The sequence below is a fragment of the Grampus griseus genome (genome assembly GCF_964374135.1).
Source record: "Grampus griseus genome assembly, chromosome: X".
NCBI lineage: Eukaryota > Metazoa > Chordata > Mammalia > Artiodactyla > Delphinidae > Grampus > Grampus griseus.
Window position 1 is genome coordinate 105,674,486 of NC_138999.1, and position 12,032 is coordinate 105,686,517.

The window sequence follows — 12,032 nt, forward strand, 5'->3', positions numbered from 1 at the left end:
ATCTTGAGTCTTACAATTAACATTTTAAACTTATAATAACCTATTTTGAATTAATATCAATTTAGCTTCATTTTTTTTTTGGCCATATAGCATGGCATGTGGGATCTGAGTTCCCTGACCAAGGATCGAACTCGCTTCCCCGGCACTGGAAGCACAGCATCTTAACTACTGGACCACCAGGGAAGTCCAAACTTAGCTTCAATATTATACAAAAACTCTGCACCTATAAATCTCTATCCCTCCCCCTTTTATAGTGTTATACATTGTGTGCCAATCAGATTTATAATTGTTGTTTTATTCCTTTGTCTTTTAAATCATATAAGTAAAAAGGAGGAGTTACAAACCAAAAAATACAGTAATACTGGCTTTTATATTTACTATATAAATATAAAGTTTACCTATAAAGTTTCCTTTACCGGTGTTCTTTATTTCTTCACATGACTTCAAGTTACTGCTTAGTGTCCTTTCATTTCAGCCCAAAGGACTCCCTTTAGCATTTCTTGTAGAGTAGGTCTACCAGCAACGAACTCCCCCAGCTTTTGTTTACCGTAGAATATCATAATCTCTCATTTTTGAGGGATAGTTTTGTTGGATATAGAATTCTTGGTTTCATTCTTTCAGCATTTTATATATGCCATCCCACTGCCTTCTGAAGAGAAATCAGCTGTCAATCTCATTGAGGATCTCTTGTATGCAATGGGTCACATCTGTTTTGCTGCTTTCAAGATTCTCTTTGTCTTTCAACATTTGACTATAATGTGTCTCAGTGTGGTCTCTGGTGAGTTTATCCCTCTTGGTGTTCCTAGAGTCTCTTAGATGTGTAGATTCATATTTTTCATCAAATTTGGGAAGGTTCCGACCATTACTTTCTCAAATACACTTTCTGTCCTTTTCTCCCTCTCCTCTGCCTCTGGGACTCCATAATGTACATATTGGTACACGTTTTTGGGGGGGTTTTCTGGCCGCCTGCACAGCTTGCAGGATCTTAGTTCCCCAATCAGGGACTGAACCCAGGACCACGGCAGTGAAAGTGCCAAGTCCTAACCACTGAACCGCCAGGGAACTCCCCACATATTGGTACACTTGATGGTGTCCTATAGGTCTCTGTTCATTTTTCTTCATTCTTTTCTGTTTCTGCTCCTTTCAACCTCAATTAACTTATCAAGTTGTCTAATTGTTTCTTCAGCCTTCTCAAATCTGCTGTTGTACCCATCTAGTGAATTTTCATTTCAGTTATCACACCTTTTAGCTCCAGAATTTGTTTGGTTCCTTTTTTTTAAAAATAATTTCTGTATTTTTTATTGATATTCTCTGTCTGGTGAGACAGTGCTTTCCTGGTTTTCTTTAGTTCTTTTCCCATGGTTTCCTATAGATAATAAGCATATTTAGGACTGTTGATTTAAATTATTTATCTAGTATGTCCATTGCCTGGGCTTCCTCAGGGACAGTTTCTATTAATTTCCTTTTTCTTATGAATGACCCTTACTTTGTTTCTTTGCGTAACTCATCATTTCTTGCAGAAAACTGAACATTTTGAATACTGTGTGGCAACTCTGAAAATCAGATTCTGCCCCCTCTATGGGCTTTGTTGATGCTGCTTACTGTGGTTTATTGTTGTTTGTTTAGTGACTTCTCTAAACTCATTTTGTAAAGTCTATACTATTATTGTGTGTGGCCACTGAAACCTGTTTCTTTTTAGCTTAGTGGTCAGCTAGTGTTTTGTATTTCTTAAAGGCCTGAAGAGAAAAAAGAAAAAAATACTCTTCCAGTCTTTGCACATTGGCTCTATGTTAGGGCACTCCTCAACACTTAGCTGGGCCATTTACAATTCTGCCTTAGTCTTCACTTCCTGCTTGTGTAGAGCCTGAAGGCCAGCCAGAGGAAAAAGCTTAGGGTCTTCTCAGCCCTTTTCTGAGCATGCATCCAGTTCTGGGCATGTGTTTGGCCTTTTTTTCTTCTGATTCCATGGTACATACAGGAACTTTTCTAAAGCCCTTATTCCCCTGTGTATCTCCTTATCCAACTTCTTCCTTCCCAGGTTTTCAGTCTCTCTATTGCTTGTCTGACTGTTGTCTCTTACTCCAGACTGCCAAAGCCAATAGTTGTGTCTTCAAATGTTTTTGGCAAAAGCCACCCCAGGGCTTCCCTGGTGGCGCAGTGGTTGAGAGTCCGCCTGCCTATGCAGGGGACACGGGTTCGTGCCCCGGTCCGGGAAGATCCCACATGCCACGGAGCAGCTGGGCCCGTGAGCCATAGCCGCTGAGCCTGCGTGTCCGGAGCCTGTGCTCCGCAACGGGAGAGGCCACAACAGTGAGAGACCCGCGTACCGCAAAAAAAATAAAATAAAATAAAAAAATAAAAATAAAAAGCCACCCCAGCCCTAGGGATGCTCCCAATCAGGCAAAAAAAAAGACAGGCCCTTGCACCAGTCCTTCAGGTAGCAGCCAGATAGGCTGAATTCTTTGTAAACAATTCTTTATATCCTCTGGCATTAGCAATCTGTACTAGGAGTGCAGGCTTCTATCTTCACAGCCACCATCAATCTGGGTGTGAGGGATAGTAGGCAGGCAATTTAAAATATCACAGTACTCTCTTACCCCAAACAGCAGCTTCTTTCTTCATCAAACCTTTCCTTAGTTGTTTTATGTTTTTACTAAATTCCAGAGTTCTGTAAAAGTCGATTCAGTTTTTTGCCAGTTCATTAGTTGTTTTCATGAAGGGACAGAGCTCTGGAGTTCTCTACTCTGCCACTTTTACTTATGTCCTATTGTTGTCATCTGTGGACTCCTGGGTCACTGCCCTTCACTTAGCAATGAATGATCTTAGCTTCTGATTCACTTTCACTTTCTCCAACTCTATTCCTTTCTTAATTTTTGGAGATTTTCAAATACACGTTAGTGATTCTTCCATCATCTTGGTCTCTCAGTTCCTTGAATCCCACTCTTCCAAAGATCTCCTGTACCCTATCTCAGCCATTCACTCCATATCCTGAACTTTAATATTACCAATAGCTACAACTCCTCAAAGTACTAATTTCACATATCCATCCTTAAGTGGGTCCTTAATGCTGCTGGCCAATCATACTCTATTTCTCTTGTCCATTCACTCTCCCACTCTCTTACACAACTATTTCCTACTTTCTCTCCTAAGCTCCAATACCTCCTTTCTCATCCTCTCTCTCAGTTGATGACCTTGCTTTCTATTTCAGCACGAAAACTGGAGCAATCAATAGGACTTCTATAAATTCTCACCATCAGATCTACCCACCTACCAACAACTGTACCCACATATGCTGCCTTTCCACCTGTTATTACTCTATGCTCCTATTTAAACTCCATCCATCACTTATGCCATAAACTGCATTCTCTCTATCCTACTCAAGAACACTGATCCAATAATTCTCTCCTCTTTCTCCTACATCACCAGTTTTCCTTTCTATGCAATCATTCCCATCAGCATATAAATGTATTCTCTCTCCCATCTTCAAAAAAAAAAATCTTGAGTTCACTTCCTCTACCAGCTATCACCCCATTTGTCTGTGCCTCTTTGTAGCAACTCTTTTACAGAGTTGTCTGTTCTCATCGTCTCCAATACCACTCTCCCCATTCTCTCTCTTAACACCACCCAAACTCTACAAATATGGCTAGCTCTGACCTCCCTGCTGATAAATCCAATGACCATTTTTTAGTCCTCATCTTAAATGACCTATCAGAGATATTTAACGGAATTGATCATTCCTTCTTCTATTTAGCTTCCAAGATGCTATATTCTTTTTGTTTTCCTCTTTCCTTATATGTATGTGTTCCTTCTATACCTCCTTTGCTGGTTCCTCCTCTTCTCCCAGGCCCTTTAACATCAGAGTGCCCCAAGGCTCAGCCCTTGGTTCTCTTATGTCTCTATATCCAACTTGATGATTTCATCCAGTATCACAACTTTAAATATCATCTATGTGCTTTTGGCACCCACATTTCTATTTCTAGCCCAGTCCTTTCTCTAGAACACCAGATCCAAATATCCAGTTATTGGAACTTCCCTGGTGGCACAGTGGTTAAGAATCTGCCTGCAATGCAGGGGACACGGGTTCAAGCCCTGGTCCGGGAAGATCCCACATGCCGCGGAGCAACTAAGCCTGTGCGCCACAACTACTGAGCCTGTGCTCTAGAGCCCGCGAGCCACAACTACTGAAGCCCGTGTGCCTAGAGCCCATGCTCCGCAACAAGAGAAGCCACCGTAATGAGAAGCCCACGCACCACAGTGAAGAGTAGCCCCCGCTCACCGCAACTAGAGAAAGCCAGCACGCAGCAACGAAGACCCAATGCAGCCAAAACTAAAATAAACAAATAAATAAGTTTATAAAAAAAATATCCAGTTATTTACTCAACATCTCCACTTGGATATCTAAATCTTTAACAGGTATCTCAAACTTAACATGCCCAAAACTGAATTCCTGATTCCTACCCACAACACTCTACCTGGCACATAAGAGGTACTCAGTCAATATTTCTTAAATGAATAAATGTGGGGTTATAACGGTGCCTGACCATGGTACTATTACTGTGTTTTGAATCCAGAAATCAAGGGTGAGAGTCATCATCTCCTTCCTCTTTCCTGTGGCAAGACAACTCCAGCCAAGTTTGTCTTTCAATACCCTCATACTTTCTAGTTAGTCCTTTCTTCCTGCCCTTTGTGCTGACCTTCATGCTGTCCCTAAACCCTCTATTGTAGCGATCCCTGTTAGGAGAATCAAACAGACATACCTGCCCAATTTTCCAAACTGGTCATGTGCCCTAAAACTGTTTACATCTGTACCACCCTTCCAAGTCAAAACATCCAGTATAGCTGACCCCAGGTTGAAGCCAGAATTAAAATCACTCTCACTGACTTCATAGCAGAAATAATTACCTTTGCCTAGAAGTCCTAAGCATTAAGGGAAAAAATTAAAAGAAGCCTGTTAATCCAAATAATTTCCAACTGGTGAAAACATGGGTTATGGTCAGTGGGAATAAACATTTTCAGATAGTGATGGGGAGGGGGGAGTGGAGTTAGGCAAGGGACCAATACACAGGGTGAGCACACACGCCTAGGAGCCAATTCCCCAGGTTACATGCCCTAAGCAGTTTTTTATTTTCATGGCTTTTCCTACTTTACCTCCCAAGACCACAAATTACCTAAAATCCCTGACATTTCTTCCCCTGCCCGCAGTGGTCCTTAAGACTGCAGATTCTCAAAACAAGATAGCTCAGGCAAGAGAAATAAGGGAATGGTGTTATACAGAGCAATACAAGGGTTACTCTTTCCAATAATAGGTCACTTCTAAATCAAATGTTTCTTGGCTGGGTATTTCTTATATAAGACAAAGGCCCCATTATCTACTAAAAAAAGGATCATTCTAACATTGGTCAACCCCCATGGATATTTTAATTCAGCTCAAAAAGTGTTACCATTATGAGGAATATTTTCATGTAAAAATTTTTAATTCTGAAACTCACATTCAACTAACAATACTTGATATTAAGCAGTAGGTCATCCATATTCACTGCAATATGCTCTGAAAACCTCAGTCTGCAAAGCCCTAACCTATATTCTAATTAATCGTGCCCAAGTTAAATTTCAGCTACCCTGTCACTTCAGCAGTCGGCTTCATGTTCTCAAACCCAAAACAATCAAGGTGCCTCTTAAAATGTGATGAAACACTTGAACTTCTCTTTCTCTGTACTAAGAGCAGACTCCCTGGCTACTGGTAGGAATAGGAACATCTGCCATCACTAATTTTTGAACCAAGGTGAAATGCTCTTGCCCCAAAACCCTGCCATTCATCTTGTTTGGTATCACAAAGCTATATGCTTTTAGTTCTGATCTAATTTCTCTTCTGGAGCATTCCAGAGAAATGGAAAACTGAAGATAAGCAAAGGCAGTAGGTGGTATATATTTGAGAATCCTAAAAGAAAACTGTCTTACTATCCTGAACTTGAGCTCCAGAGGACAGGAATAGACACTCTTCACCAGAGTATCCTCAATGCTTAGCAAAGCAACAACATACCCTAAAAACTCAATAAATGAGTATTTCTTGACTAGTTGAATATCCCAGGCAGGTAGACAAATTAGGAAAGCTATACCAAAAAGGCAACAGAGGCCTTATTACATTAAAATCCTCCATGCTATCAAGAGAGTTATCTTCCTAAAACATAGATAACTCATTTGTAGTAATTAGTGAACATTTACCATAGGCTAAGCAATAAATTAATCCAGAGAAATTAGTAAAATACAGACCATCCTAAATGACTAACAACCTAGCAAAGGAGACAGACATGGTTTATTCTAATATAACCTGATAAGTGCTAGAAGCCTGTGTCAAGTTTTATGAGAACAGAGTTTAAGAAGTGACTAATTATGCACGGGTGAAGTGCCCACCAAAACTTTATAGCACAAGTAGCACGTGATCTTAAAGAATAAATAAGAGTTTACAAGATGAAGAAAAGACAGGCGAGAGGGGGTGGGTAAGAACAGTCTTCTAGTTATAAAGAACTGCATGTAAACAGAGGTCTATACATAGCAATGCCCCCACCTAAGTTCAGGAAATGGCTAGTAACTGAATATGACTAGAATATGAGGTTTGAGGGAAAAAATCATTAAAGATGAGGCTAGAAAGAAAGAATGGGGCTAGATGGGGAAGAGCCTTTTCTGCCACATTTAAAAGTCTGAATTTCATCCTGCAGGTAATGGTTTTTAAACAGTGAGTCAATTCGATCTCTTTCAGAATGTAACAGTAGTTAATAATATGAAAGGTGGATTGAAAGAGAAATAATCAGAGGCATAGATTTGCAAGATAACTACTGTGGTGGTTTAAGTGAAAAATGATGTAAGATATGCCTCAAGAATTTATTCACATCCATAAAAAATTCCAATGGTAACTACCTGTACAATAAAATTTTAAGTCAACACAGTGTTCAAGGCCCTTGACAATCTAAAGTTATGCCAACCTTTCCAACCTCACTTCCTATCCTTTCTTTTCCCCACATCTTACAATCCAGCCACATGAGACTATGTACCATTTCTTCAATATGTTACGTACATTCACACTGCCACGTCTTCACTGACACACTATTTGTTACTTCTGCACAGACAACTCTCAACAAACTCCTACTCATCCTTCAAGGACCAGGTTTAAAAAAGGTTCTATCTGTGAAGTCTTCCCTGACTCCATCTCTCTCAAGGCAAAAATGTATTATGCTTTCTTCTAGGCTTTCACATCACATCATTCATACCACTAATGTAGTTTTTTCTATCCCCTCTGCTAGAATGGCTGAGCTAAAACCAGTCATTAAGAAATAAAATTCAAATTAAATTTTACATATAAAATCACAAAATTAACATACATACACACACACACACACACACACACACACACACACACATATTGTTCTTTACCTGGTAAAACTTGAATTTGAACCCAAGAATATGACACAGTGTTTGCGGTTCACACATACTCATGTAAGATTCTAATAAAGATATAAAGAAGTCATCGTGTTCTGGCCTGCATTCAAACACTTCTAAAATGACATCCAGAACTCTATTGGGATCCAGATTAAAGCATCCTGCAACAGATGGATATACACAAATTCAAAAGTGATTATACATAATCTCTAGAAAAGCCATTAACCTTCAGGGACAACATACATAAAATAAAAATGTTTTTAAAAACAACTTCTTTTACAAGTTTGCTTCCCCTGCCCCAGAGGGAAATCTTCATAATTTTCAAGGTCATCACGGCTACTCCCCACATGTTACAGATGAGAAATATGACTTGCCCAGGATTGCAAAGTGGGTTAATGACAGGGCTTAGGCTGGAGCCCAGGACCTGTGACACTAAGTCAAGTGAAATTTCTTCTATGCCACATCATCTCATCAGTTCTTGATTACTCACGCTAGTGAAAGAGATTCACATTTTTAATTCTTAGCAAAATATGAAAATCAAACAATACAAGTTAGGCAACTAAAGGTTTTTTTATGTTTTATGCAGAAGTGCTTGGAATGTTGACAAATGAGTTAAAAGTTCAGGTTCATGAAAGTAGAGCACGATTTTTATAATCATTTTTTAATTTATCTTACATATACAACAAAACGTAATTGTACATTCATAGTTTTGGGCAGCATTCTAAAGGAAAACAGGTATACTGCTAATACTAAAAAGATGAGAATACAAGGAGTTGGGGACAAAACACAAGCAAACAGAGAAGGAAGAAAACAATCTAGGTAGAGCAGGAAAGGGAAAGGAAAGAAGCACTTAATAGGTACCGATGGCTACTTATCCTTGCTAATCTCCTAGGGTAAGCTAAAAAGGGCCAACAGACATGAATTTAATAAACATTCCTATCAGCCACCCTACTATTAATACATTATTACCTCTATTTGCATTCAGCTTCAGCTGTTACCATAATTATATTATAGCACAGTCACATCATACGTGCATTTAATTTGAGAATGCAACCATTTACACACAGCAAAATAAACAAAAGAGAGAATTTAAATGATATAGTCAATTCCACCCACCATTCCTCTCAATATAATGTATGCTTATGACCCAGAGTGAGCATATCAATCGGCTGTTCCCTCAGTTTATATCAGTTCCCTCATGCCTTGTGCATCAAGCTGAATGGAATTCTAGTATTTTTAATTACGTATTTTTCATTAGGCATAGCCCTTAAATGCAAGCTAACCACTTCATCTGGGGCAAGCAAATAAACACTGATTTCTTCTAATGCTGGAGGAAAAAGAACAACTGTGTTAACTTAGGGAGAGACGTTAGGTCTAAACACTATACACCTTATGGATGACTTAGAGGATTTTTCAAAGAAAATTCTTATATATCCTATTAATGATTTCCAGAGTTACTTCTATTATCTCCACACTTAAGTATATTAAATGCTATAAAACTAATGTCTAATTTGCAGTATCTTAGCAATCACTTAGAAAACCAAACTCTCCAAATACAAGAAGTATTTCTTTCCTCTTTTTATGAAACGCAAAGTTAAGAATATATTTTCTTCCATTTCTCTCATACTAAGGAAAGAAAGGAACAACACAGTGATCATCTCTTACTGAAAAGAGCTCCAGGCTTTCATAAATTCTCCAAAGAGATGTTTACCTAAAGTTCTGGGAAGAAAACGTCTAAATATTTTTGCCTGTCCTTGCACCCCCAAAAAGTATGGCTTATGAATGTACAAGTGACTCCAAAATAGCAACTGGAATTTTTAAATGCTGCTGGTGGAAATAAAAAATGTAAAACAGTACGACTGCTTTGTAAAATTGGCAGTTTCCTTAAAAGTTAAACTTAACACCTACCATATGACCCAGCCATTTCATTCCTAGGTATTTACCTCAAGAGAAAAAATATCTATGTCCATACAAAGACTTGTACACAAATATTCACAGCAGCTTTATTTATAATAGGACACTGAAATAGCCATCAACATGTGAATGGATAAACAAACTGTAGTACAGTATATTTGTAGAATATACAGTGGAATACTACTCAACAATAACAAGGAAAGAACTACCAATACAAGCAACAACATGGATGAATTACAAAATAATTATGCTGAATGAAATAAGCCAGACCCCCCCAAAAAAACTCACTACATGATTCCATTTATAAAAGAATTATAGAAAATGAAAACTAATCTATAGTTTAGAAAGCAGATCATTGATTACCTGGGGAGGAGAAAAGAGGAAGTACGGGGGGGAATGAAATACAAATGGGCAAGAGGAAACTGGGGGGGGGGAGTGATAGAAATGTGCATTATCTAGATTGTGGTGATGTTTTCACAGGTGTATACATGTGTTAAAACTCAAACTGTACACTTCAAACATGCACATTTTATTGTATATCAATTATGCCTAGATAAAGCTGGGGAAAAAAAGCCACTGACAACAGATTATAGAAGTAAGATCTAGCAAATTCTCCAACCTTATAACTGCTCCTATATTTACTAAATATAAAAGTTTAATCAACTAAATAAAAATGAATAATGCTCTACTCTGTCAGAGAGGACAAAAGATACACTGAATACACTTTTGAAAAAATGGCTGGCTTATAATTACCCATTATGCTACATCCACAAAACTTGTGAATAAGGACTAGAACAGCAACATGTTACACGGAAATGTGTTTCATTCACATTGCTTTAAAGTTTGTATTTTCAATGTGCTACAATATGAACCATTGACATTACGTTTTGTTTAAACAGTATTATTCCATGAAGGCTATTTTAACAGTGATCTGTACAGTCAACTAACTACCAATTTCTTTCTAGAGGCAATTTAAGGTAGTAACCTACACAAAAAGGATGCAACTTTTATTTATAATAGATAACCTTTGTATCTTTCACAAAAGAAAAACTGGCTTAGGAATTTTCTATTATATGTCTCAGGTGCCATAGGTTAGTCCAATCAGTTGGAATGACCTATGCTACATAATATGGAAAAAGTAGCCAAACCAAGGACTTAGAAAACCATTTTTGAAACCTTAGAGATTTGCTAAATAACAGTTAAGCTATTTCACATACAAGATTTTAGTAACAATAAGTAAGCTTGAAACGTCCAAAATAATTTTTTTCTAATGGCAGCTGTGGTAGAACAGACACTCTTGTGCTCAAACATCTTAAAAAAGGCTTTTATCCAGCCCAAGCATCAACAGTCATGTGACCTTGAGACAGATCATAAGCCTAGCTCCCTACCTCTACCACCAGCTACATTAAGGAATATACACACACACATGCCTTTTGAGGAACAAACAGGGAACCATATCGGAAGCGGAAACATTTTTAAATGGTAGACTTGTAATGGCCATGGATTCATTCCTTCATTTAAATAAACATTAAATAACTACCCACTAAGTGCCAGGTGCTTGTGATACAGAGATTAATAAAATGCCTTCCCTACCCTTGAGGAGAGTTCGCACCTTTTGGATGATACATCTTTGAAAAAATGCATTGAAAAGTAACTGAAGGCTCCCCAAAGATGGACAAGATGGCCAGTATATTAGAGCAAGTAATTGCAACTAGAGGCCAAAAATATGATAAAAGTGACAACGGTTCTTTTAGGAATAGGTCAAATTGAGATTCTTAACAGGAACAAAAAGGCCAAGGTAATATTGTAAACATGACTTGGAGAGATGTCCAGCCTGTACATTTCAGACAAGAAAACAGAATGATAGCGTCAACCATCATGTTCCTGACAGAATAAACCTTACAAGACAAAGAAAAACCATGTTTTGAACAAAAGGACATGATCTGGCTCTGGCATGTAGAATTACTTTAGAAACAGGCTATACCATGGTCTCAATGTTTTTTGTACCCCCAAAATTCATATGTTGAAATTCTAATGCCCAATGTGATGGTATTAGGAAGTGGGGCCTTTGGAAGGTGAATAGGTCATAAGAGCATAGTCTCATGAATCAGATTAATGCCCTTTAAAAAGAGAGCTCCGTTGCCCCTTTTACCATGTGAGGATACAACAAGTTAGCGGTCTGCAACCCGGAAGAGGGCCCTCATGAGAACCCAACCATTCTGGCACTCTGATCTTGGACTTCCAGCCCCCAAAACCGTGAGAAGTACGTTTCTGTTGTTTATAAGCCCCCCAGTCTGTGGTATTTTGTTACAGAAGCCTGAATGGACTAAAACAGACTAATAACTTATGCTAGACTATTTCTAAGAAATAGTATTTGCAAAAAACTGCACATCTCAAGGCAAGAACCAGAGAGCCAAGATGCACCCAACAAAATAAAAGTATAATTGTAAAAACAACTACGCTTGAGAACACCAATCGCTGTCTTCTTTTTCATAGTAGAGATAAACAACTTCTTCATAACTAGTGTATAGTAAAGAAACTCCAATAAAGCAAAACCTTAGGGAAAGGAAGCAGTCAACTGGTTTCCCTTTCCAAGGGATAGGAGAGAGTTGACTAAAAGATAAGAAGCTTCAAGGCTTAATGGCTCTTATATCCATACTGATCCAAAGACAAAATACTAAGTA

The 12,032-nt window shown here is 38.3% G+C and overlaps 1 protein-coding gene across 10 annotated transcripts in view; it reads right to left on the minus strand.

Annotated features, from left to right (window-relative positions):
- The window catches only part of THOC2 (THO complex subunit 2), a gene marked incomplete at its 3' end in the record, with an annotated part of 103,221 nt that overhangs the window by 60,469 nt on the left and 30,720 nt on the right, over positions 1-12,032 (minus strand). For all 10 annotated transcript variants that reach the window (XM_082681220.1, XM_082681228.1, XM_082681226.1 and 7 more), the window contains exon 8: positions 7,429-7,595. In XM_082681220.1, the coding sequence (XP_082537346.1) occupies positions 7,429-7,595 (167 nt within the window). The remainder of the gene's footprint in view (positions 1-7,428; positions 7,596-12,032) is intronic.